Raw genomic sequence first — 25636 nt, 5'->3', positions numbered from 1 at the left:
GAGACTCCAAATCCATCTGGAAACTGCTTTCCCTGCCTAAAGTAAAAGACGGGGTGGACTTCGGGATTGTCAAATGTCGGAGCATAGGTTCTTACAAAGCTTCTCCTTACAAATCTGTAAGAAGACATTAACCTTAGAGACGTCGGAATGAAAGTTCTTGTTATTGCAATGAAAAAAAAAGTTTTATTTCAATTTTTGTTAATGGTTGGGTGTTTTTGGATTGTTCTCGTCGGTTTTCTGCTGTAGCGTCGGGTGATTTCAATATCCTTCCCTGCAGAAATGTATAAAATGTATTTCTATAACTGTTTTTTAGATCATAGAGAATATGATCTGTAGAATTCCTGTTGTAAAGATCCCAGAAACTCCAGTGAAGTCCTATAGAACTTATATATAATCCTACATACACATTCTACATATACAGTACACTGTAGATTCAAGAGCTATAAAAATATTCAATAAAATGCCTGCATGCCTATACTGTACATACAGTACAGTACAGTATGGATTCAGTGTGATCCATTCCCCTTAATGAATCTAGATAAAAGATTAAAACAATCAATTATATTTATCATCGGTGTAGACAAGATAACTGATTGTAATGTTAATTTTGGGAAGAGGTAATATACATTGATTAAAATAAGCCCAAAACAAAGGCCTAGAGAACACCAGATAAAACCTTTTATCTAATTTCCTACCACACAACAAGGTTTTGTCTAATAGACATTATATCTATTTGTCAGATGCTGTGAACTGCTGAAGTGTAGTATCTGGTACACCTGTATATGTTCCCAAGTCCCTGCAACATTGTCCATCACAGTTACTGTCCAAAAGAAGTGGAATAGTTAATAAGCCTGGGTCCATAGCAATTGAAAGATCATTGACCACTTTGACACAGGGTTGGTTCTCTACTGTTTTACAATACATCCAGACTAAGGAAGTCCTAAAAACATCACATTGCATATGATTCTGAAACAGTGAAGCAACAACACAGCTCAGAATTCTTGAAAATAATGTAAAATAACCCCATTGTTATGGAGCAAGTCAGGGTCTTTTCTTTTAGCTAATGTGTAACAGTATCCATCTACTCATCTATATTCTAATCCACTTACCCAGTAAAGTGTTGCAGGGGAACTGGAGCCCAACCAGGCAAGACACAAGCCTGGACAGGACACCAGTCCATCACAGGGCAGACACACACACTCTCACATCAGGGCCAACTTTCCCAGAAGCCAATTAACCTACCAGCACCTTTAGAATGTGCAAGGAAGACCATGCAAACATGGGGAGAACATACAAACTCCACACAGACAGCACCCCAGGTCTGAGTTTGAACCCAGGGCCGCAGCACTGCAAGGCAATGATGTTAACCACTGTGTCCCTGTGCCCCCCCCGTGTGGACCAACACCAAGAGTGAAAAGTTGCTACACCAGATTAAGGAGTGATTAATGACAAATGGACGAAGAACAGAAAAGCTAGATGTCAGTAAAAAAAGAGGGATTTGGTCCCATGGGACATGTTGTGCAGTTCATTTTTAAAATAAACACAGCCACTCTGCAGGGGCCAAACATGAAATCTCTCAGAGCAGTACCCTGGAGAACAGGAGCATCAATCTCTCGGGCAGCAGTACAAGAGAAATATCCACTCTGATGCCTTGCAGATTTCAAGGATTTACTGTAGAAGACAGTGGATTTCAGCAGAACAGGACTATATTAGCTCTAACAGTTTAGATCATGTCTCCGTCAAAATGGCTAAAATCAGTCTTGTAATATTGCAAATGTTTTCTATGTTTGCAAGTAAGAGTGAAAACACATTCTTAATCCTTAGAGTTCACATTTTCAAGAGCTGGTGGAGAAAACTAAACAGTAGTTTGAAGATGAGCTATTTTCTCCAAGATAAATGGGTATTATTATATCATTTCCCTGCTACGTGCTTGCCTTTGGTAGTAGTTTGCAGCCAGACAGTTGTTTTGCACGTCGTACACTATTTAAAAAAAAACTGAAATATAACTGTTGTTTGCCACAGCACAAGACTCTCCCAGACTCTCCCTCTCCAGGTGTAGAGCTTTCTTTCTGCACGGCTTCAATGGAGTCTGGCCAAGACCTTGTTCCATTTCTTATATGAAAGAGTCACATTGTTCTCAAAATATATTCCATTTTCAATCCCATTAGCACAGCTCCGCCTTAGCAGCGAAACAGCTTCTTGCTTGAAAACACATTTAGTATTTCTGTGTTGCAGCAGTGCAAGACAAGTAGCAATCATAAAATCACACATACAGTACTGTACCTACTGTACGGTATCACAAGACTCCTCACCAACACTATTGATAATCATTTGTGTAAAGGGAAATTATACATGTAGATTGCCTGAGTTTAATATGAAAGAAAATCAGACTGAACTCCCCTTTGTTCCATTACTTCTGTTTTCAAAAAGGTAGATTAACTTTCCACAGTAATCAATCCACAGGTTAACACGTTACTTTCTATATACAGTAATATATTGCTGTTAACATCTTTAGCTACTCAAGGACGGTTGCCTGGCACGCCTGGGAGAACAGTGCCCCCTAGTGGTCTTAATTAGGAATTTAACAGTGGATCAGTTTTGATTTTATCTAGTCTTTTTTGTAGAGGATACCATCTCAGAGATGTTTTTACATCATGTTACTTACATGTAACATACATACATATTACATACATGTTACATTATTTTGTGAAAGTATGGTAGAAGAGTATACAGCACCACACAAACGAATACTTACAGACAGGAAGAGGAGCGTTCAATATTGAGTGTTTCAGCACAGTGCATGTGGACCCTAAAGCAGATTCCCTAATACTACTGTACAACAGTGCTCCTCCTATCTAGTCATGGAGATCCTGGGTCTACTGTTGTTACTCACTGTGGTGCTCAAAATGATTTATTCGGGCCAATAGCTGACATTCATCCATTTTCTAACCACATCTTCCAAGTCAGGGTAGCAGAGGATCTAGAGCCTATTCCAGCAAAAAAAACGGTACAAGACAGGGTACACCCTGGACGGAACACCAGTCCATCACAGATCACACACGTTCACACCGGGGCCAGCACTCCCAGAAGCCAATTAACCGACCAGTATGTTTTTGGAGTGTGGGAGAAAAAGAGCAACCAGAGAAAACCCATGAGAACATACATACTCCACACAGATAGTACCCCAGGGTCTGGAATTCAACCCAGGATCTAGTACAACAAGGCAGCAATGCCCACCACTGTGCCACCAGCTGGTACAACTAGACTAAATCAACAACTCATCTCTTTGATTAACCAGCGAATATCTCCTTTACAAAGGTAATCTGACCAAGAGCACCCAATCACTGCAGATGAGGAAGCAAAACAGATTTGCTTTTATTTAAACAAAACATAGATGAAAGAGATAAATTCATATAGAAAGCAGATTGAAGAAAAGAACGTTTCCATCAACAATGGTAGCAAAGCTGCCCAATATATTGGTTTTCTGTACCTATTAATGGATTGTTGAAAATATTATTTATTTTAATAAAAGGAACACAGTCTCATCAAGAAAAGTTTTTAAAGTTAGTGCACTGTGCAGAAAACTACCTAGGCATTTATAAAAGGCGACTTGCTCTTTTTCACAGTTGTTAAACTGTAGCTTCTCAAGCAATACAGATGTTAAATGCTTGTTTTTTTTTTCTTGTTAAATGATATCAGGTTGTTCTGTTATATACAACTTCATATATTTCAGTAGCAGATCATGTATGTCATGTGCTACAGAGGACAAAGCATCATTGCACAACATAATACTGCATATTTAAGTCTGTTGCAATTTAAAAAATATATATATATTTAAATAGGATACGCTTAAAGCATTTTATAACTTTGATAATTCCTCAACCCAAATTGAAGAAGATATTGTTTTCACAATTGAAGAAGATATTGTTCACAAGTGGCACACATGCTATTAAATTTAATTCCATGATAGCTAGAGGGGGTTTGGATTGGCTGTCGCATGCCTTTGAGTTTTTGGAAATTGCCAGACTACAAGAGCAGACAAAATGCAACGACAGGGATTATCTTCAAATTCAGAGCATTTTAGAAATCTAGCCCTGTTGATTTAACCCCTGAAAAGAGAGAAAAAAAGATTAAAATAATCTTTTAAAGCTCCTTTAGAGGTCAGAAGCACATTCCTGGCTGGGGCTATCCCAGACAAACGCAGTGATGTTTTCTGAGGTGAAAATTCCCCCAGCCTTGTTCAAAGACACTATCTGCCCTTGGGTCTGAAAAGCCGAAGAGCTCAGGGACAACCTGAAGTTAGTCACCATTTCTCTGTTGGAATAGAGGAGTTTTAGAAATCTTCTGAACAATCCCACTTTATACATAATCAGAATCTTGTATCATTTTCTATTTTATTCTAACCCACCCTGTGATGGACTGAAGTCCTTGAGCCCATTTCCTGACAGGACAGACTCCAGCTCCCCCATAACCCTGAACTGAAAGGAGCAGTTAGAAAATAGAGGGATGAATACCAAGCCATTTCGACACCTGCCACTGGTTATCTGCTTGGCTTGAAGGAAAGTTAACACCAAATGAGGAAGCAGTGAATTCTATGTTTTTGTTATTTTTATAGCATCTTTCATGACACAGCAGTCCAAGGGAGTCAATCAAAGTTTATTTATCAAATGCACAACAATACAGCATGCAGCAGTAGTTGCTGGCAATGGCATATGCTGGCAATGAAATGCAATATATTAAGTTGTGCAGTATGCCAAATACAATGAAAACTTTATCTCCATGTAGCCATTACAGGTGATTTGCTGAAGGAGCTGCAGGTTGGCTGTGTAGCAGTCTTATTGCCTGGAGGCAGAAGCTGTTCCGTTATCTGTTGGACTTTGACAGAAAGCTTCGATACTGTTTACCAGACGATAGGAGAGCAAATAGTTTGTGACTGGGATGACTGTTGGTCTTTGAGAATGGACCTGGGCTTCTTAAGACATCTAGCTGAGAAGACATCAGTAGACATCTAGCTCTTAAGACATCTAGCTGAGTCGACAGTAAAACAAAGAACAAGCAAAGGCATTTGAAACACACTTGCATACTCATCACTTAATACAAATAATTTTTGCTAAGTCTAATATGGGCTGTGACATTATTATTCTACAGCCATGGGAAAACTACAGAAAGCATAGGCTACGTGGAGGACTGAAAGAGTTTAAAGAGCATAAATGTCGTGCAGGTGTATAGGGAGATAACATTCCTCTGCTGGAATCAGGAGTCACAAAGGTGAGTGGTAGGATTTTAAACCAAATTCTGAAATCTACAGGGAACCAGTGCAATGAAGGCAAAACTCCAGATATATGCTTATATGCTCATACTGTAAGTTTTAGTTTTAATTTAAGTCCAAGCAGCTGAGCTGTGAATTTATACTGAAGGAAAAAGGAAACACAACTTTTTCTGGAATAAGAATACTCTAGTTATAGCTGTTGTACTTTCACAAAAAGTTGTCAATTTGTTTTAAGCCCTCTGACCAGCAATACAGCTTGTGCAGTGAGGCATTGCAACTTGCCGATCACACGAAAGCTCGTTAGGTGCACTTTTACTCAACGAGGTCCAGGTAGAACAATGCCTGATCAGGTCACCTTTAAAAAGGCCTTAATTCAAAGCTTAGGTCTCTGCAAGAAAAAGGTTCCATAATGTCTCGAATGTCACCAGAAGCAAGGGAGAGGGCCATTGGCATGTTGCAGGCAGCATGGAAGTGAAAGCTCATACAAAGCCTACAAAGAACCAGACCCAATGTTAATGTATAGATTCTAAAAAGAATGGAACAGAGAACAGAACCTTGCAGGATGTAAAATATGACCAGTGGTGATGGGATGGAACACCATCAAGTTTAAAGATGTTTTTTTCTGTCAGGTAAAAAAGATTTAAACCACTACAAAATAGCTCCAGTAACTATCCTTTCTAATCTATTCAGCATGATATGATTAGCTTTATAAGAGGCTGCACTGACACCTTTGGGGACAGGACCCAGCAATTATTGATAAATCAGTAGTAATAAGTAGTAATGATAATAAATCGTATTATCACTGATACTGATAATAAGTATTATATGATACAATACTGAGCAGCAGTGCTTGGACTGGGCCAGTACTGACTTTTTCACCAGGTCTGGTTTTAGAAGCTGGTGACTGTTGCACAAAGTTGCAGAAGAGCAAATGTGATTTCGATTTTTAAATCAAAATAAAATAACGTGAAGCATAAAGCCCTGTACTGTATGCTGTCTGATGTGAAGTAGAATGGAACCTGTGGTATTCTTCTGCTGCAGAAGTCTTATTTCTTTCTCTTTCCACTGGATCCACTGAAACATGGCTATTATCAAACGATCAAAACCCTTTATATTTTCTCGGAGCACAGGCATCTGAGCCAAACAGTAGCATCAAGTGGAGGACAGACTGTCCTGATAACTTCCAGACTTGCAGTCAGCTGAAGTGAAGACAAAGGGTCTTCAGATTAACTTCACACCAGCATCTTTGGAGATCCAGACTACCATGGGCTTTAGGTAGTTTCTGTTTTTTTTTTACAAGATTTGTATTTTTTAGGATCATTTTCCTTTTTATATCACCTTAATTTTCCAGATTCATTCCTTAATTATAACCCTCACAAGAGCACTGAGGTGTGGACTATATGCGGACGTTCTGTGAAAGCATGCGCCAATTTTACCTTAGTCTTTTCCACATTGTGATCCCACAACACAGATGGGAGCATTCGGAGTCTGAGAGAGAGACCTGACACAAGCCACTTAGAATTAAATTTAAGTCAATCTGGATTTGAACCAGTAACCTCCAGAGGGCTTTAACAGAGACAAAAGAAACAATGTCCATATCAAAACTATTTTGCTGCAAAACTACCACCTAGAAATTCCTGTTATAAAAAATACAGATAACATTCTAATTTTAATAACATTTTGAACAGCAAAAACAGCCTTGAGACATATTGTAAAAGTGTCTGGAGCTAACACTATCTGGAAGTTCAGATACACTGAAAGACACTAAGTTGTCTACAGTTTTTAGAAGACTATCATAGACTCTAATTAATACGTTAGAATTAATTTGGTTCTGCTTAGAAACAATGAATTATAGTATATTTCAAGATGCAGACAGTAGCCATGCTTAACAATGTGTCCTTCAAAGGCAATTACTCCTTTTATCAAGATCTTTACTGCAATTTTTCCCTTTGAATTGAATAAGCTGTAAAGATTGTATCATGATCTTCCCTGCAATTCCCTTTGAATTTAACAAGTTGAAAAGCAATTATTCCTGCTGTTTGATGTTCCTGAAAGGTCTATGCGACATTATAAAAGGATCTTAACACTGAAAATAAAAAAGGAACTGCTATACATGAGATAAGAAGTACTGTAGCTTTCTGTTAAATGTTCTAAGCTGAGGATCTACGATTAGAAACCAAACTTCTGTCTCAGCACTTGGAATATGACTTGATCCATAGGGAATATTAATATTTCCTTACACTTATATGGGAATTTTCTTGACACTCCACTCAAAGCACTTCACAGGTTATGTAGCCAACACCTGGATGATGCAATGGCAGCCAGGGTATAAATGACTCATTTTAGCGCTTAGATTGAAATTTCTGTCTTGTGTAAGGAGAGGACTGACAGAAAACTATGCACAAATGCTGATGAGAAGGGAGAGAAGTTCTAGAGTTATATGTCTGGAGAAATGAGTGACTAAGCAATATTTTATGTTAGATTAACAGAGCAAACATTTTTAGCCTTAATATCTTCAACAATGGTTGGATAGACATTGTTTACATTTAAATATTGCTCAAACACTTTTTCTAAAAAGTGCCTGGATACATACACATTTCCAGTTGTGGGAACAATACTATCTCGTTGTCATGACAATCTCCTGGAATGCCAATGGACATAAAATAAAATCGAATTAACTTTCTCACATGTAATTGCTTTATTATTTGTCTTAATATATCCAAAGCCTTGGGCCACGATTAAAACGTATCTCCTTTTTGCCAATAGCAAATTGCAAACATATCACTTGTTGTTGAAGTTTGCCAAGGATGCCTTGAAACGTGAACGTAGTGGAAAACCACTGTCAAGAGAAATTAGTTTTTTGTATTTGCAATTGGCAGGAAAACCGAAGTTTTGACTGGGTCCAGGCCTTGCTTGGTCTTGTAGGTCTTCAAAACACTAAATCTATAAAGAAGATAAAGGTCTAACTAGCAGCAAATTATCAGCTTGCCCTAGATGTGATGATTGAGTTTCGCTTCTAATGGCTATAACTACAGTATTTCAGTAAGTAACAAAGGATATAACAGGATGCTGGAGGAGTTCCAAACCACTTGAAAACTGACAAGAAATTACTCCATCACCACTGGATGATTGTCCTGATTTCATCAGATGATGAGACAGAATGTCTCAGAGATCTATAAATGATTCTGCTGAGAAGTCAATTGGAAGAACAAAAGAAAGAAAGTTATTCCTGATTTGCTCATACTGTAGCTACACAAACGACAGAGCCTGTGTCAGGCAATGTCCAGGTTTAAAACTGTGCTCCGAGTTCCAGCAAAGGCTTTATTTCTATTGTTGTATTCTATTTATTTCAGTTGTTTAAGTAATTCTCAGGTTCATTCAGTCTTACAAGAGAGATTGCATTTTATTACTGTCATTAAAATATAGTATGGTTTTGCCAATCTTCTGTGTCAGGTTTGCTTTTTTTTTTTTAGAAGAGACTGTTACTTGCTGGTCTCAAGTTTTCGATTTTCATGCGGAATTACGACATCTAAGAACTGGACGTGCCTGCGGAGGTTTATTGAGTATATAGTGAACTGCACAGGTGGAGAAGGGATGGAGGAGATGTGGGCGAGGAGTAGTGTTAAAAGACAGATTTGTGTATGATACTGCATATGTGAGCAATGACACTGGGAATAATATTGATTTGGAACAGCTGGGACAAAAGCCAGTGATGTCATCATCCCTCCCAAACTTCAGTTAGCAGTTTCCCTTGAATAAAGGCTGTCAACATAAACAGAAGTAGGAAACATATTTTTACATTCAGAGGACATGTGCTTCACTGAGAATTACATCCCTTATAGGTTTATTATTGATCAACACATCCCTGGCTTCTACTGTAGGTGCAAGAGCTACTTCTGACCTACCAGTTAGGCTCCTGGCACTTCTCAGGGCACCAGAGAGGTGGCCAAAGAAAATGCCCACTGCTTCTCCTTATGCCTTCAATCATTTTGTTACAGGGAAAGAAAGGCGGTTCTCTCTCGGCATGGATTCAGTAGGCAGCTGCTTCATATTAAGACGAGACGTTTATCGTCTTAACCCCAGCCTATCTTATCTTTTCTTGCGAGTGAAAAATAGTTTAAAAGCCCATCCAGAAAGCGTCTCTTGAGCTGCATTCTGAGGGAAATGCTCAACTTTGGGAATGTGTATTTATCTTTTTAAAGAAAGGGTATGTGCTCTGTGATGGACTGGCATCCCTTCCAGAGTGTATCCTGCCTTGTGCCCGTTGCATGCTGGGATAGGCTCTGGCTTTGCTGCGACCCTAAATTGGATGATGTGGTGAGAAAATGGATGAATGGAAGAAAGGGTATTAACTATTTACTAGATCCAAAGAAAGTGTTGTGAAATCCTCTCTGATCCTCACTCAGCATTTCTTATGGCTCTCGAGCAGAATCACAACACATGTCTTAACATTGCTTCTCACTTCTTATTGATGTATTAGCTCCAGGTACCTTCATTTTTAAGCCAGAGAGCCACCTGTCACAGCGCAACAGCTGGAATAATAGGCTTTACTACACGGTCCAACAGTTCCGTGATACAGTATATCAGTTGTCACTGAGTTGAAATGTAGATGTTGATGGACGCGATGGAAATGAATGTGTAAAAATTAATTTAATAACAGAGCTCATCAAACACACCACTAGTAAGGACTCCCAGGTGACGTTTCAGTGCTACTCCAAGTGGGGCTGCACATTGGTGGTGGTGGAGGGGGTCCCCATTACCTGTAAAGCGCTTTGAGTGGAGTGTCCAGAAAAGCACTATATAAGTGTAAGCAATTATTATTATTAATTATGACTCTTCCTGTGGTCCAGGCAGTTAGAGTCTGGGTTGAAGCTGGGATTCCTCACGCATTGCTACACCTCTTGTGGCCTCTTGTGGTCATTCTCCTGTACTGCAGTCTCCTCACAGAAGAGCTGTCACGTTGCATAAAAATGCACAGTACTTTTCTCTTTTTTTGCTGTGGCCAATGAGAAACAACTTATCGGTTCAGTTTCGGGTAGGACTATTGATTGCAGAGTTTTGTTGTAACTGCTTTATTTCTAATTTATGTGTACTAAAAACCTATAGGCAACAGACTTTTATCTGTGCTGTACTCTATTCAACATATCGCACATAATAATAATCCTTACATTTATATAGCTCTTTTCTTGACACTGCACTCAAAGAGCTTTACAGGTATTGGGGACCCCCCTCCATTGCCACCAATATAAAGCCCTCACCTGGATGATGTGATGGCAGCCAAAGTTCGACCAAAGTGCGCCAGTACGCTCAACACACACCAGTCGTCAATGGGGAGGAGAGAGTAACGAAGCCAATCTAAAGGTATTATTAGGAGGCCATGACCAATAAAGGCAAGAGGCAAATTTATCCAGGACACCAGTGCTACTCCACTAATGTTTCAAGAAACGCCATGAGATTTTTAATGACCACCGAGGTTCAGGACCTCAGTTTAAAGTCTCATCAGAAGTACGGTGCCTTTTTTTAGTACAGTGTCCCCCTCACTATACTGGGGCATTAGGACCCAGACAAACCACAGGGTGAGCGCCCCCTGCTGGCCCCACTAACACCTCTTCCAGCAGCAACCTTAGATTTTCCCCAGGAGGTCTCCCGTGCAGGGACTGCCCAGCCTCACACCTGCTGAGCTTCAGTGGGTTGCCGGCTGTGAGCTGCAGGGTGATCTAGCTGCTGATACATATTGCATCAAGAAGAAGATGAAGATGAAGAAGAAACAAACGCATGCATATAGACAGCACTTTTAATCACATATTGACTAATGTCATCCACCGCTGAAATGCAGCACCCAGCAGGATAAGAATACTTTTAATACAACATGCATTTGGTAAATATTATTGTGATTTGAAACAGCGATGTCACTATTTTCTAAAAGGTTTTAACAGGGTTTGTTAAAATATGGGTCATTTATACAAGTAAAATAAGAGGTCATGCGTTAACATGTCCCAGCTTATTTTTCACATTCCCTTGTTCCCTTGTCACCTTCTATCAACTGTAGTTCTCCAACTGATTTAATGCCCTCATTCACCCCTTTAAAACAATTTAAAAATGAACTCCTGGAAATGATTCACTGAAGCTCATGAGATGTCCTTATTGGATGTGATGATGACTGACTTTTTGCCAGCAATTTTACTCCTGAATCTCATTCATTGTTCTAGAATTGTTATGGCTACAACAGAGGAATTGAAAATACTTTCTCTATGGTTACTTTATGAAAAGGACTTTGTTGGGTAAGTGGCGGGCAGTTAAACCTCAAAGCTCAGAATCACTCAGTGAGCTGATTCACACACCCTGATCGAAGATAACCCACAGGAGGCCAAAGACAAGAACCAAAAACAGACCAGTGAAATGTGCCTGCAGAGATCTATTCAGTTCAATTCAGTTCCAGAGATGTAATAAGGGTACCATCACACAGCGAAAAACAATGATATCTAAATCATGGATCGTAAGAGCATACAGACATAACCATGGAGTAAGTACACTTTCATCCATCTCATTGAAATTTGATATTTTATTTAAAATTTCATGAATCAACAACATATTGAAAAAAAAAACAGCACCACAGACTTCACTGCCTCAAACCCAGGCAACAGGTAAACATATTTTTTGCCTTTTTGGGAATAAGAACAGGTAAGACATCATATTTATTATTGCTCCTTGTATTTTAAAAAAGTTCCCTTCCAAACCTTGGAACTTTGGCTAACCTGTTGCCAAGAGAACATAATATAAAAAAATCACAGTTTGTAGATATAAAGTACAGTACAAATCATGCTTTGACTCACTCATTAAATGTGGATAGTGTTTCATTTCTTAATAACTGTAATTATCGTTTCACAATATCATTTTACTACTGTGTTGTCTAGATTTTACGCAGAAGTCTCTCATTTTCATTTCCTACTGTATCTTATGAGTGGTACTCAGGTATAGTCTGATTAGTAGGAAGTGATCTCTAATTCAAATTAAGTGGAAGTGCACTTAAAATAAACAACAGGAGGCACTTTACACAAAGGGTTCAGGGGTCAGGAAGCCAGCCATGCTGGTTGAAGTTGATACTCTGACATTTTTCACAAAATAGCTGGATGGGATCCTTGGACCAATTAACTACTTAACTACCAAACATCGTCATGTAATAATGTGAATGAACTAGTCAACAGCCATAGTAAAACATAAAACATTGCACTGCAGAACAAATGCACTAGTTAATGCCTCAGTTTTCATATTTTCAGGTCCATTGCTTTTTGGTTACCTGATGAAAAACGTTAGTTTTTTCACAACCTGACATTTTTGCAGAAAGAGTTCAAGTAGGTAGTTGCGTCAGCATGTGTAGGCTGCAAAGGAACAGACACAACATTCCAGGTCTTCAGGTGTCATTAATACCTTTATGATTGATTTATAATACTATTACATTATTACACATCACATAAATTATAATTTGAGCCGGAAGAAGGCTCACCAGCTGAAATGTTGTGCCTCTTTACTTTTCAGCATGGAATAATCCTTTACCTATATTTTTGCAAAAGGCTTAGTTTTGAAGGATTCATAAATAAAAAAATACTGCTACCAGTAGACACTAGCAGAGTCCCCAGATGCCAGATCCTCTGTGGTCTGCACTGTCACTGGAAGAATGGATGAGGAACTGCCAGGACAGGAATTCTGCAAGATGTTACAAAGCAGAGCAGCAGCAACACCAAGCCTGTTACTAACATCTACTAGCACAGGAAAGCCTTACTGCAGCTCCTGCCAGTATATTGTTCATAGATTTATAAATCCTTCCCTGCCATGACTTGCACTATACAATACTGCAAAACAACAGCAGGACACTATACAGTATGTATGGAGACAAATGATAAAGTTCCGAAGGTAAAATGCATTTTTCACTGAATGGTAATTTCATCTTTAAGTACCCTCTGGGGTACACAGTCCACTAGCTGGGTTCCTCTAACATATATGAGGAGAGAAATACACTCATCCAGAACTCCAGATCTTATGTTGAATGTACTCCCTGTAAATTGCTAGCATTTACAGTGCCTAGAGAAAGTCTGCACCCCCCATCCAAATTAATACATTTTGTAGCCTAAAAGTCTGAGATCAAGACACATTAAATCAGATTTTTTTTACCTTGATCTACAAATTGCAACACAAAGCCTCCGAGGGAAAACCAAATGCTCAAACATTCTGAAAAGTCATTACAAATGAAAACCTAGAAAAATGGGTTGGATACCTGTACACAACACCGAGTCCAGAAGCAACCATTTTCTTAAATTACAACCATAATTAAATTTCGATAGGTCTGTGGCAATGAAGCAAACGTACATTTGGTAATGTTTGTCCATTCCTCTTACAGAAAGACAGGAGTGTAACTATAAGTAAACAATTCATTTGAATGTATCTTCAGGCAGTTTGGCCACAAAATGTGTGACTTAAGAAGAAATCGTATGAGTATTCTAGATTATGCATGAGTTTAATTTCTTTAACATCACAATTGTTGAAAAGCACTAGCAAAAAAACTCCAGAGGATGATGTTCAATGGAACACGTGCTCAAAGTTAAGCGATGTCCTGTGTCACACTGTCAGAATGATGAAGCTTTCTGCTTGAATGCAATTTTTGTTTTCACCTTTCCAAACTTTCAAGCTAATGTTTCAAAAATTCCTGGGTTTTACTTTACGTGGTTTGCTTTATCCACACCTACTCTTTCTTTCACCAACTTGCATCTGGTAGTTACTTTAAGAAATTGAGAAGAAGAAATCTCCCGTACTTAGTTCAGCAATTGAAGCAAAGTTTTCCTTTTGCAACACAACATTAAGTACCGATACTGATTTCCCAGCACATATTCAAGAGTCCTTATCTGGGTGATCAACAGTGGGACATAGTACGGATTCTGCAGAAAAACAGAAACTCAGAGAGACTGCATGTAACACACCTCTGCCATGTGCACACAATTACGAATAATGAATAAGCATTAAAAAGGTACATGAAAAGTAACCACTGGAAAAACAATTCATAATTTCAGTGTAGGTACAATCACACAAAATCTAGAAAATACTTCCACGTACTCCGAAAATGATTCCCAAAATTCTTAGAGAAAAAATATTTTAAAACTCTTTGTTCACGTAGTGAGGTAAATTCTTATTTGCTGAAGTAATTATTTTCAATTATTCGGGAGGAATCCCTGGCACTATGGCAATATTTGAAAGAAGAGGCGTTTACGCAGGAAATTGAAGGACCCAGGCATCTGTTTGTAAATTCCTTTGGCAGAAATCTGGGACACTTTATCCGTAACCTGTGAAGAGAAATAAGGGTAGAAGGATCAAAAAGGATCATACAAAGTCTGATGTTGGGCTCATGATTATCCCTTGTGCAATGGCCACAGACATAAAATACAATACAATACCTACATAAATCAAGAGACCTTTAATGTTCTGTTTTTAAATATAGTAAACACATCACATTCTTATCACATACCGAGAAACTCCATTAAAGTGACAGGCTCAGCTCCTTCAATCTTAATCTTATAATAAAGGCCTACCATCATCAGCATCGTGACAAGGTCTTCATCCTTGGCATTCTGGGCAAGGATGTTATCCAGAGTTTCCACATACCATGATCCGGCTGCTGTGTCTCTCCAAGAAACATAGCCTGTGTGCGACCACAACAAAAAATATCAGGACCACAGGAAAAAAAAGAAGCTTGATATCAGATTTGCAGTCACATATGTTTGTTTTTGTATTTTCTCAAACATCTTGTTGTTAGAGCCACTAGGGTAGAAGCAATAGGGAGATAATCAGGGAGGGGTTTAAGAGATAAAGGAGGTTATCACAGTCAAACTGCATCTTAAAATGTCAACATCTTTAGACTCACACTAGGCAGTACCATAGCTGCTTATGCAACAAAATAAATGACAAAATAATTTAGTCCATACCTTTTCTAACCTGTTTCTTTAAATTCAGGGTCAGAGTGGAGCCAGAGCCTATTCCAGCAAGCAACGGGCGCAAGGCAGGATACACCCTGGACTAGACGCCAGTCCTTCACAAGGGCAGACAGACACACATACAGGCATACACTCACACCAGGGCTATCTTTCCCAGCAGCCAATCAACCTACCAGCCTGTGTTTCGACTGCGGGGGGAAACTGGAGCACCCAGAGGAAACCCACACAAACATGGGGAAAACATACAAACTCCACACAGACAGCACCCCAGGTCCGGTGGCAAACCATGGATCGCTGCACTGTGAGGCAGCAATGCAGACAACTGTGCTATCATGCTGCCCTACAAATTAATTAACTCCACAACTTAATTCCTGTAAACTGGTTGAAAACCCAGTGTGAACAGTTCCTTGTCAAAGCAAAAACAAGTGAATCTGCACACAATATAAAAGACAACAATACTGCAATCATAAGCAGGTCTCTCCCCCAAGGCATTCATAAATAAAACTGCTTTTCTTGGCGTTTTTAGAGAACAAAAGTGCAAAGAGTGATCATCTATAACAGGGCTATGACTGGATGAGGGAACTGCAGGCAGGAAGGAGACCTTGAGAGAGAAGATCAAGGTTTCCTGACACAGTTCTCAAGATTCACCTGCCTTCCCACATTGTACGGGATCTAATTCTACAAGCAAAAAGATTTGGAGCTGCATTTCATTTTCAGCTTTCGAACCAATAAAACAACACGAAGTAGAGAGTATAACATGCGCATGTTCAATCAGGTTTGTGCAAGTTTGGAACACGATACCTAGCTATACTGTGGATGCAGAGTCTCTGGGGTCTTTAAGAAATGGTTAAATGAGATCCAGCAGATTGGTAGCATAGAAAACTAGCTATCAAATGAGCTAGACAGGCTCGAACAGCCTCCTGTTGACCTTTAGGGACTTAAACAAGTTACATATTTGTTTAAAATACACGGTTTTGCCTTTCCTGAGGTGAATCATTTTAGGGACAAACTGGCTGTTGGTTGGTAATGGGACAGCTCTCTATTATAAAATATTTATGGTCTCATATCACTTTTTGCCCCTACAGCATTTTTTTTACGGAGGCGCATTGCTGCCACCAAGGGAAAAAAAATCCTCACCCTTATCTCGTAATTACGAGATAGTAATTCCCGCATTCTCGCGTACTTTATGTGATCACGCGATAGCACAATTGTCATTTAATACCTACAATATCGCTACGTGCGGACTTACGGTTTTAAGCGGTGGGACTGACCGCACATGTAACTGTTCATAACAGAACCATCATTGCGTTGATCTCTAAATCCCACAAAACTGGTCCTCGTGCTTATAATGATTCTGTTCATATCGGCTAAAAATTGCAAGATGTCATTATGACTAAACCCCAGTCGAAAGTAGATCCGTACAAATTCTGCGGCGCTGGACATCGACACTGAAAGTTTCATTAAACCGAAAGTGCCACAGTAGCTTCTGAATGGGTTCAGTGCACAGTGTAACAGGTTGTACACACACTGACGTAATCACTGCTATCTCGTAATTAAGGGGATATTTTTTCCCTTGATGGCAGCAATGGCTTCTGTAGTTTTTGTATTGCCAGCAATAAAAAAAAAAGTCATTCCGATCATAAACACAAGACCCCAAACTGCAATGTCAAACCACAACACAGACTGCTCATACGAACTGCGTCTACGGGACCTGGAAAAGTAGAGTATGACACCAAGATGTCACTGGGGGTAGGGAGGGATGCCCGGGCGTCGACTTCATCAGTCAAACTGAGCAAATCGCTGCTGGATGACATGGGCATGGCATCGGTCTGGTCATCCAAGCCACCTGATGAAGGCCCAAATCCCTCTGAGACCTCAAATCCCGTGTCCTTTTCATCTGCAAGAATAAGGCAGATATTTTTCCTCTATTTGATTACCCAGAAAGTTAGATTTCCTGTATACAACAGAGCTGCCAGGCAGTTCAGTACAATATCTACTTCTCAATCTTTTCCTCATGGTGTTCCGATTTTGCATACAGAGGACCACACGATTCCGACCCTTCGCTCAAAGGAGGTAACCAGCACTTGCCTCCTCCACAGGCCTGGATAAAGAAAAGCTTCGGTTTCCCCTGCAGAGTCGGACAGTTCTGCCCGTTCAAATAATTGGTAATGTTCTGAACAGCAACGATGGGGCCGTCGACGCCGTGGACAGCGCCAGGAAAGCGACAGTGGCTTGCCTGCAGAACACAATTAACACATTCAGAGGGTTTCCATGCAGTCAGCCACCGGTGCAGGGAAAGCTGTCTTTGCTGGGAGCGTTATTGAACACAATGAAAGGCTTTATTTATAAAACACGAAGATCCCCACTCCATTTTGTGTGCTAGCTTAATGTTCTGCCTGTAGTGTGTGATCAAAAGTCACTCCTTCCCTTATTTTTCAACACAAGGAAAGATGGCCCATGGCTGGTGTCACATCCCAGTGTCCTCTTTCCTTTTTTAAGTGCTGTGATTCTGGTGGCATCCTTTGCCTATGTCACAGGGAGGGCAGGAGGGGTCCTTTTAAAACAGAATGATGACTCAGCCACAACTGCACTTAGGTGAGGTGCAAAAGTGATGTTTATTAGGACAGTGCTCCTCACAAACAATTATATATTGCAAAAAATCCCCAACAAAATGGAACTAGTACACCCACAAAAAATGAACCCTTTCTCTAAGAAATAGAGACCAGGAGTCCTACCACGCCTAGGTCCTATCAGCTCTCCACTGAAGCTATAGCAAGACAAAACTCCTGTTAGATCTCCCCCCCCTCCTAAATAGATACCGTATAGCCCTGCCCCCTCAGACTGTACCACTGTTACATAACTATGGAGCTGCATTTCCCCCAAGGTAAACTCATTTCCCAACATGGCAATGGTAAAATAAGTGTTTACATGTCAAACCTTACTAGTGCTGCTAATGCTGAAAATAATCAGTTTAAATAATAAATACATTTCACACATCTAGCTAACATTTTGTTTTGGAAACTTTTGACACTCTCAAATTGCAAACTGGTTATTTTCTTCAGCGGATGGACAAAGCAGGTGAATTGCGTCACCTACAATTCTCGGGAAACACCCCGTCTTCACTCCCTTTAAAGGTGCTAGTTACCTCAGATCCATGCGACAGAATGACCACCACACAGCAGTCATAACTTGAATGGTCCTTTTTTGACAAAGCAGTCAGCTCTTGTCTGATTTGCTGTATGGGAACAAGAGAATACTTTAATCACTCGCTCTAGGTGAGATGAGAAGAATGTAGGTTTAAAAAAAATGGGTATACATCAGGTAAGGATATCATCTCTTCAAATTCTGCATTGTTTTGCACTGCAAATCATTGACATTTGGGGTGAAACGGAACAGGTCTGTTGAAAAAGTAATTATTCAAAAGGAAAGGAGGATGGAGGGGTCCTACCACTCTGCTGTTGCTCGTTGCTTTTTAGGTACCGCGCAGGAGGAATTTGTTCAGTCATGAGCCACTCAAAAACACGCTGTTTTTTTTTTAATAAACACGCAATAATAAACAATGACCCCAAACGCTACAGGGGGCCCTAGCTCTGTTGGTAGAGTGTGAGACTCATAATCTCAGGGTAGTGGGTTCATGTCCCACGTCGGGCGGCAGGTAATCCATGTTGGAGGTTGGGCACAAGGCTAACAACCCTGTCCCGTAAAAAACTAATGTTTCGGAAACAAACATCCACCCATCCCAGATGCTACATAGGCTATCCATGCAGCAGGATTTTTTGCTAAAACTGTCAATACAGTTGGCTATATGCAAGCCTTCTCAATTTACCTTCGATTTTAGGTTTCTCTTGACAGTGACAACAAAGTTAAAGGCCTTGAATCTTTTCTCCAGTCTGTCACAGTCAATATCGGATCCTGTGCGATTGTTTAATCCAGACTGACGCTCAAAATCCACATTGTTGATGATGAGGCAGTGCCCACACGGGTTGTGATCCATCTTGTACACCTGAAACCACGCATGAGAGGGTGTATTTATCTTACAGTACATACTGAAGGCATAACACATTCAGATGAAAAAAGTCGCACTGATGGTAATATATGAGTTTCACATAGGTACAAGGACCTTCATCTGAAAGTCTCAAGAAATCTTAAGCCTTACTTCATCAGTTGCCTCAGTTGGCTGAAGGCAGCTTTGGTTTGTTTGCCTTCTGATCTCTTTTTGTTTCCTGATTTTTTTTATTGAGTGTCCATATCTCACCGTGGATGAATAAACTCTGATGCCTTTCAGTAATTTTAGATTACCAAGGCTATTAAAGCAGCTGACAAAGACTGCCTTTAAAGTCTGTAGATTGAGAACAGCCGGTGTCATACCTCTATGCTGTATTCTGTACCAGTACACCTTTTGCATAGAATGAGCATGAACTATAGTACCAATACAAGATGGCGCAGTAACGTCCTTATAAATGAATACTGGAGCACAGGATACTGAAGAATTTCAGTGAAACTGTCTTGCCTTACCAAATTGAAACAGATTTGGAAACAGGTCTGAATTTTTTTTTTATATACAGCATTCTCTCAAAATTGTCTTCCAAAAGTGCAGGTGTACTGTCAGATCAACAGAAAAAAATAGGTGGAAATGTCCCAGAAATTGGCTGGATACTTCTCAACATCTTTTCTCGCACACAAAATACTCTGACAACTCACTCAGCTTTTAAAGGTGTTTCATTGAAATGACTTTGACACCTTTCTCATTTAGAGGCTTTCTGCGCTTTGTGATGATTGTCAATTGGTCAAATGTTTTGGGAAGCTGAACGGTTTAAAATATGAATAAGTAACACAAAACAATTGATCTAAACTATAAATAGGGTATTTTATCACAGTATCGCAATATATCACAACGAACAGACAAGCAAACAACCATAACCCCGGTGTAAATAATTAGTATTTCAGTGGTTTGGTCTAATTACCTGGAGGCTGTTGCTTCTTGGTCTCCCTTGTGGTTTGGGATCAAGTTCATCCTTTTGAGATGCTAAGGCAAGAGATAAGCCTTTATTAATTACATTCTGAAACAACAAAGACCCTCAGCTTGATATTATTATCACCCTATTTAAAGGTGTTTTGGGTGGTGGTTTAGATACCACAGTTTTTTTAAATTAGGGGTGTGAATACAGGAGCACAAGAAGGTTCAGTGTCCTGAGGTTTCCAGGAAAGTCAACTTACAGTACAAAGCTAGCACTGCACAGATGTCCCAGACATACTTATAGACTGTGATTTCATAGAAGGACCAGGCAAGCAGGGCTGTGTGTTTGATTGCTGAGGTCTCGACCCAGTTTATCCGTGCTGGTAGACCTCCAGTGGGATAAATCCTGATGGCAGAAACTGTAACTATAGAGGTGGGAACAGCATCTTCCACAAGGCTGAGCTCTCTGTGTGCTGTTGCCCCCATTTCTTGTCATATTTTTAAAATATCATCTGTGCAGCAGATCTTTTTATCAACCCAGAAAATGCCCAGAAACAACTGTGATGGAAGATATAAGATGTGAAAAAAGGGTTAACTGATTTCTTTCTGCACAAAGACTTCTTTTGGTACAAGACATTCCATGCTTAAGCACTTCTGAGTTATGGCAGGGATGGGAGTGAACTGATAAGAGATTCCAAGTGCGAGGTAGAGACTCCCTAACTCTGGGAAGATAAGACTGGCCATTCAAAGTGTTTAAGGTCTTGGGAAAGTCCTAACACAGGTGACCTCCCCCCATTACCATGGTAACAATTTGCGTCAGAAACAGCTGAAGTTTGCTACATAAAATGGAGCTTTGTACCTATATCTTCGAACAATTCTTTGATCTTATTGTTCCTTGCATGCAATTAACTCAGTTGTTCAACTTCATCTCGGGGTCCAGAACTTATCTGTCTGTTACAACACAACTAACACATAATGCTACTCTTAGGATACTATTTATGTCTTTGCATCTTAGTGCAGTGCTGAAGAGTTATTTACAGCACTTCCAATCACACAACAAGTGTGTGCATAGTTTCTTCAAGTGATTCTAAGTACTACAATGTATGTTACCATGACATTTACAGCATCTAGGTAGGTCCAAAGACAGGTCGGTACTATATACAATGTATACAAACACAGTGATGGAGCTAGGGTCTTCGGTACCACCTGTAATGTCACTGAAGACCCTAACAGAAAATCAATTAATTCCCCCCAAAGAGGTGGATATTGGAGCTTAACAGTTGTGTGGTGTAAAAAGCTTCATCTGCAAAAAAACATCACAGCAGAAGCCTTACTTTCTCCAGATATTCACTGAAAGAAGTGAAATGTCCTGGAAAAAACAGAATATTTCAGCTGTCAGAGGATTGTGTATGCGACAATATCTCCCTTGAAAAACTTGATCACTGAAAGCTGTTTTGTCTCTTCAGATGAGAGGTGTCTAATCCTGGCCCTGGCGGACTGGTGTGTCTATACCCTAGGTCTTCTAAGTGTCATTAAAACTGCAGCACCCAAAGAGATGGCTGATAAATCTATTAAATTGGTCCAATTAAGACAGTCATGAGCTCGTTAGGATACACTGGCCCACCAGGACCAGGGTTAGACAGCTCCTCAGCTAGATAGAATGTAATAATAATAATAATAATAATAATAATAATAATAATAATAATAGCTTACACTTATATAGCGCTTTTCTGGACATTCCACTCAAAGCTAGTTACAGGTAATGGGGATCCCCTCCACCACCACCAGTGTGCAGCCCCACCTGGATGATGCGACGGCAGCCATAGTGCGCCAGAACGCTCCCCACACACCAGCTCTCAGTGGGGAGGAGAGCAGAGTAATGTAGCCAATTCATAGATGGGGATTATTAGGAGGCCATGATTGGTAAGGGCCAATGGGAAATTTGGCCAGGACACCAGGGTTACACCCCTACTCTTTTCGAGAAACGCCCTGGGATTTTTAATGACCACAGGGAGTCAGGACCTCGTTTTTACGTCTCATCCGAAGGACGGCGCCTGTTTACAGTATAGTGTCTCCGTCACTATACTGGGGCATTAGGACCCACATGGACCGCAGGGTGAGCGCCCCCTGCTGGCCCCACTAACACCTCTTCCAATGTAGCACATCTTGCATGCTCAGTACATGGTAATCTTTGATGAACCTTTAAAAGGTTAATTGAAGTAAATAACAGTAAACCTGGCTCTACTCCAAAATGTGCTTTGAGTAAAAAATAAATTAGTTGCTGATTTAGTTAACGGAAAAAAAACTTTGTATTTTTAGAGCAATTTAACACTTGCTACAATTAAATTAAAAAAAGGGATCTGCAGTTCTATAGTTGAAGCAGCTTTATAACCTTATAAACTTTATAACTTTTCCTAGTAGAAAGAGAGCACCTTTCCATCAGTATATCATAACACCGTAGAACATTTCTTACGATAGCTGGTTGTCATATAGTTTTCGTTATCTGGGCTGTGTGTAGGCCTGTCTTGATGATAGGGTATGTCTCCTCTATCGGGTATCTCTTTGTTTCCATCGGGATCTGTTGAATAAAACACCAGACACGTTACAGTACGTGGCACTTTTTCTTAATATAATAATAATAATAATAATACCTTACACTTATATAGCACTTTTCTGGACACTCCACTCAAAGTGCTTTAGAGGTAAGGGGGATCCCCTCCACCACCACCAGTGTGCAGCCCCACCTGGATGATGCGACGGCAGCCATAGTGCGCCAGAACGCTCACCACACATCAGCTATCAGTGGGGGAGGAGAGCAGAGTAATGTAGACAATTCATAGAGGGGGATTATTAGGAGGCCATGATTGGTAAGGGCCAGGGGGAAATCTGGCCAGGATGCCGGGGTTACACCCATACTCTTTTCAAGAAACGCCCTGGGATTTTTAATGACCACAGAGAGTCAGGACCTCAGTTTTACATCTCATCCGAAGGACGGCGCCTGTTTACAGTATAGTGACAGGGGCATTAGGACCCACACAAGCTGCTGTTGTCCCCACTGACATCTCTTCCAGCAGAAACCTTAAGTCTTTTCCAGGAGGTCTCCCATCCAGGTACTGACCAGGCTCACACCTGCTGAGCTTCAGTGGGCTGTCAGCTGTGAGTCGCAGGGTGATATGGCTGCTGGCAATATTAAAACAAAGAAGAACTAAACAGAACGAGCGACAAATCATAGAAATACTGGACTTGGCACGTACACTTTAGGACAGGGATGGGAACAGGCTGGACCGGGACAGGTGGAGGTGGCTGAATCTTGACCCCCTTCTGCAAGGCGTCCGCCAGGTGACCCTGCCCGGACTCCTGAAGGCACTCCAGGAAGGCTGGGAAGGCCCGGCTGCCTCGGGTCTCCAGATCTCTCACCAGCTGCCGGGCCTGGTCTCGACGCGTGCCGGCACTCTGCGGGGGACACGAGAGAGAACAGCAGCTCCTTCACTACAGGCCCCCGGGCTGCAGGCCTGCGTCACACTTCTGATCACAGTGACATGGAGGAGACTCCCATTCAGTTGCAGTTTGAGCTGTTTCAGATTTGATCAGTCTTTCATGTAAAAACCAAAACCTAGTGCTGAAAGTTTCCTGCTTGTTCTGTGGAGGACATTTATCAGACAGAATGTGGACCAACTATTGTATTAAATTACACATGCCTGGAATTTTAAAAAGCTGAAACATTTCCAACTTGGTGCTATCATAATAATAATAATAATAATAATAATAATAATAATAATAATAATAACATCACTTTATTAAGCCTTTACAATTTCTTGAATTAGGAATGTGTCTTTTCACAGACACACAGACAGGGAGAGAAGCTTGGGGTCAGAGCGCAGGGTCAGCCATTGTACAGCGCCCCTTGAGCAGGTGAGGTTAAGGGCCTTGCTCAGGGGCCCAACAGAGTAGGATTCCTCTGCCTGCAGCGGGATTTGAACCAGCAACCCTCCAGCCACAGGCACAGATCCTGAGCCACAGAGCCACCACTCCACCCATGTTGTCCTAATAAGACCTAGGACTGTGAAAGGGTGTGTTCTTCTTCCAAAAGAAGCGCAACCTTTAGCTGGTCTTAAGAGTCACAGTCTTTTGGGTATCCCTGTCAGTAGCAATGACTAAAGCAAGGAACTGGGCACTTACACAGCTATAGTGCACTGATCAGGTTCAATCGAGGTGACATGGGTCTATACTTATTAGTTTGTTCTGCCTGTTTATTGAGGAACCTACCAAAAAGGATTAGAGAACTGCCTTTCAGGCTATTGTTTTTTTTTGTTAGGCAACATGTCTCAACTGTTATTCCACTACTGACTATATATATTTGAGATTACATTCCAGGGATCTACACATCTTGTCTTGGAGATCTTGCATCTCCTATTTCTAATAATAATGACCTTTATATGGGTCAGCACCTTTCAATATAATTTTCAAACAAAGAGAGATTGTGGCTCTTCAAGACTATTTGTGCAGATCTCTGGAATATTATTACAAAAACATTTATATACTGTATAGCCAGTAATGACATGCTTTTAGACCCTTTGCTATACTCTGATTGTCCTCAATCAATTAATTACTTACTTTTATTTAAAGCTACTATGGAAACCAGCAGGACAGTGGCTGCTCTATGACAGAGGTTGCAGATTCCTGTTAGTTACTGTATGACCCTCTGTAACAATAGAACACATTCCTCCAGAGAGTACATAAATTAAGGTGCATATGAAGAAAACACTGTGAAAACTGTAAAATAAGGAGATGACACTGATTATTTAATCCAATGTATTGGTTATTGCCAATATCTCAAGGATACGTTCCCAGCAGTGTTGGAATTATTTTATAACCGAGGCACCTCAAAATGTGGTTGTGAATGGGCCAGTTGAGTGTGTTAAAGGCCTACCTGTATTTCATCAATCATGTCTTGAGTGAAGACGCCCTTTGACAGAAGTCCATCATACAGTTTTGAGGGATCCAACTGCTGTACAAGCATGGATCGATTACTCTGTAATATCTTCTTGTGCCTGCCATCCATTCTGCAAACAAGAGCCCGAGGGGGCGGATTAAGACTCTTAACCTGTTAACGTGAGCTCAGTTCAGCCTAAACTGGACGTCGAACACTAACTACATCCTAACCGAAACGAAAGCGAAATGCCGAAATCAGGAATTTAGTTGTTCAAGTTAGGAAATTCCATCATGCAATCGTATACGAAAAGAAAAGTAACAGACTAAGGGGCGTTTCACCGAAGCTACAGTAGCCAAGCACCTTTAACCCCACTTAAGCATATTAAAACGTTCTTTACATTTTCCTAAGTTCTTCCGTAATAATTCTTGCCGTCTTCCAAAAGCATCCTTTATTTTCTTCCGTGTTTGCATGGCTGAACCACGCCCAGTGCGTAATGA

General features: G+C 40.4%; 1 protein-coding gene across 2 annotated transcripts; it reads right to left on the bottom strand.

The window, feature by feature from the left end:
- Window positions 1-11813: 11813 nt before the first annotated feature.
- On the bottom strand, window positions 11814-25616 carry casp9 (caspase 9, apoptosis-related cysteine peptidase). 2 transcript variants are annotated; one of them, XM_069183789.1, is made up of 11 exons: window positions 25537-25616; window positions 25137-25269; window positions 23461-23659; window positions 22680-22784; window positions 20214-20275; window positions 19076-19252; window positions 18395-18484; window positions 17338-17485; window positions 16961-17146; window positions 14848-14957; window positions 11814-14601 (listed from the first exon to the last, which is right to left on the bottom strand). In XM_069183789.1, exons 2-11 carry the CDS (start codon window positions 25266-25268, stop codon window positions 14497-14499), a joined length of 1314 nt encoding a protein of 437 aa, XP_069039890.1. In that variant the 5' UTR covers window position 25269; window positions 25537-25616; the 3' UTR covers window positions 11814-14496. The 2 variants fall into 2 exon arrangements, with proteins under 2 accessions (XP_069039890.1, XP_069039889.1); XM_069183788.1 differs by having other exon boundaries at window positions 25137-25588.
- Between the last annotated feature and the right edge of the window lie 20 nt (window positions 25617-25636).

This window comes from Lepisosteus oculatus, chromosome 25 (assembly GCF_040954835.1).
Source record: "Lepisosteus oculatus isolate fLepOcu1 chromosome 25, fLepOcu1.hap2, whole genome shotgun sequence".
Lineage (NCBI taxonomy): Eukaryota > Metazoa > Chordata > Actinopteri > Semionotiformes > Lepisosteidae > Lepisosteus > Lepisosteus oculatus.
This window is presented reverse-complemented; position numbering and strand designations above follow the sequence as displayed.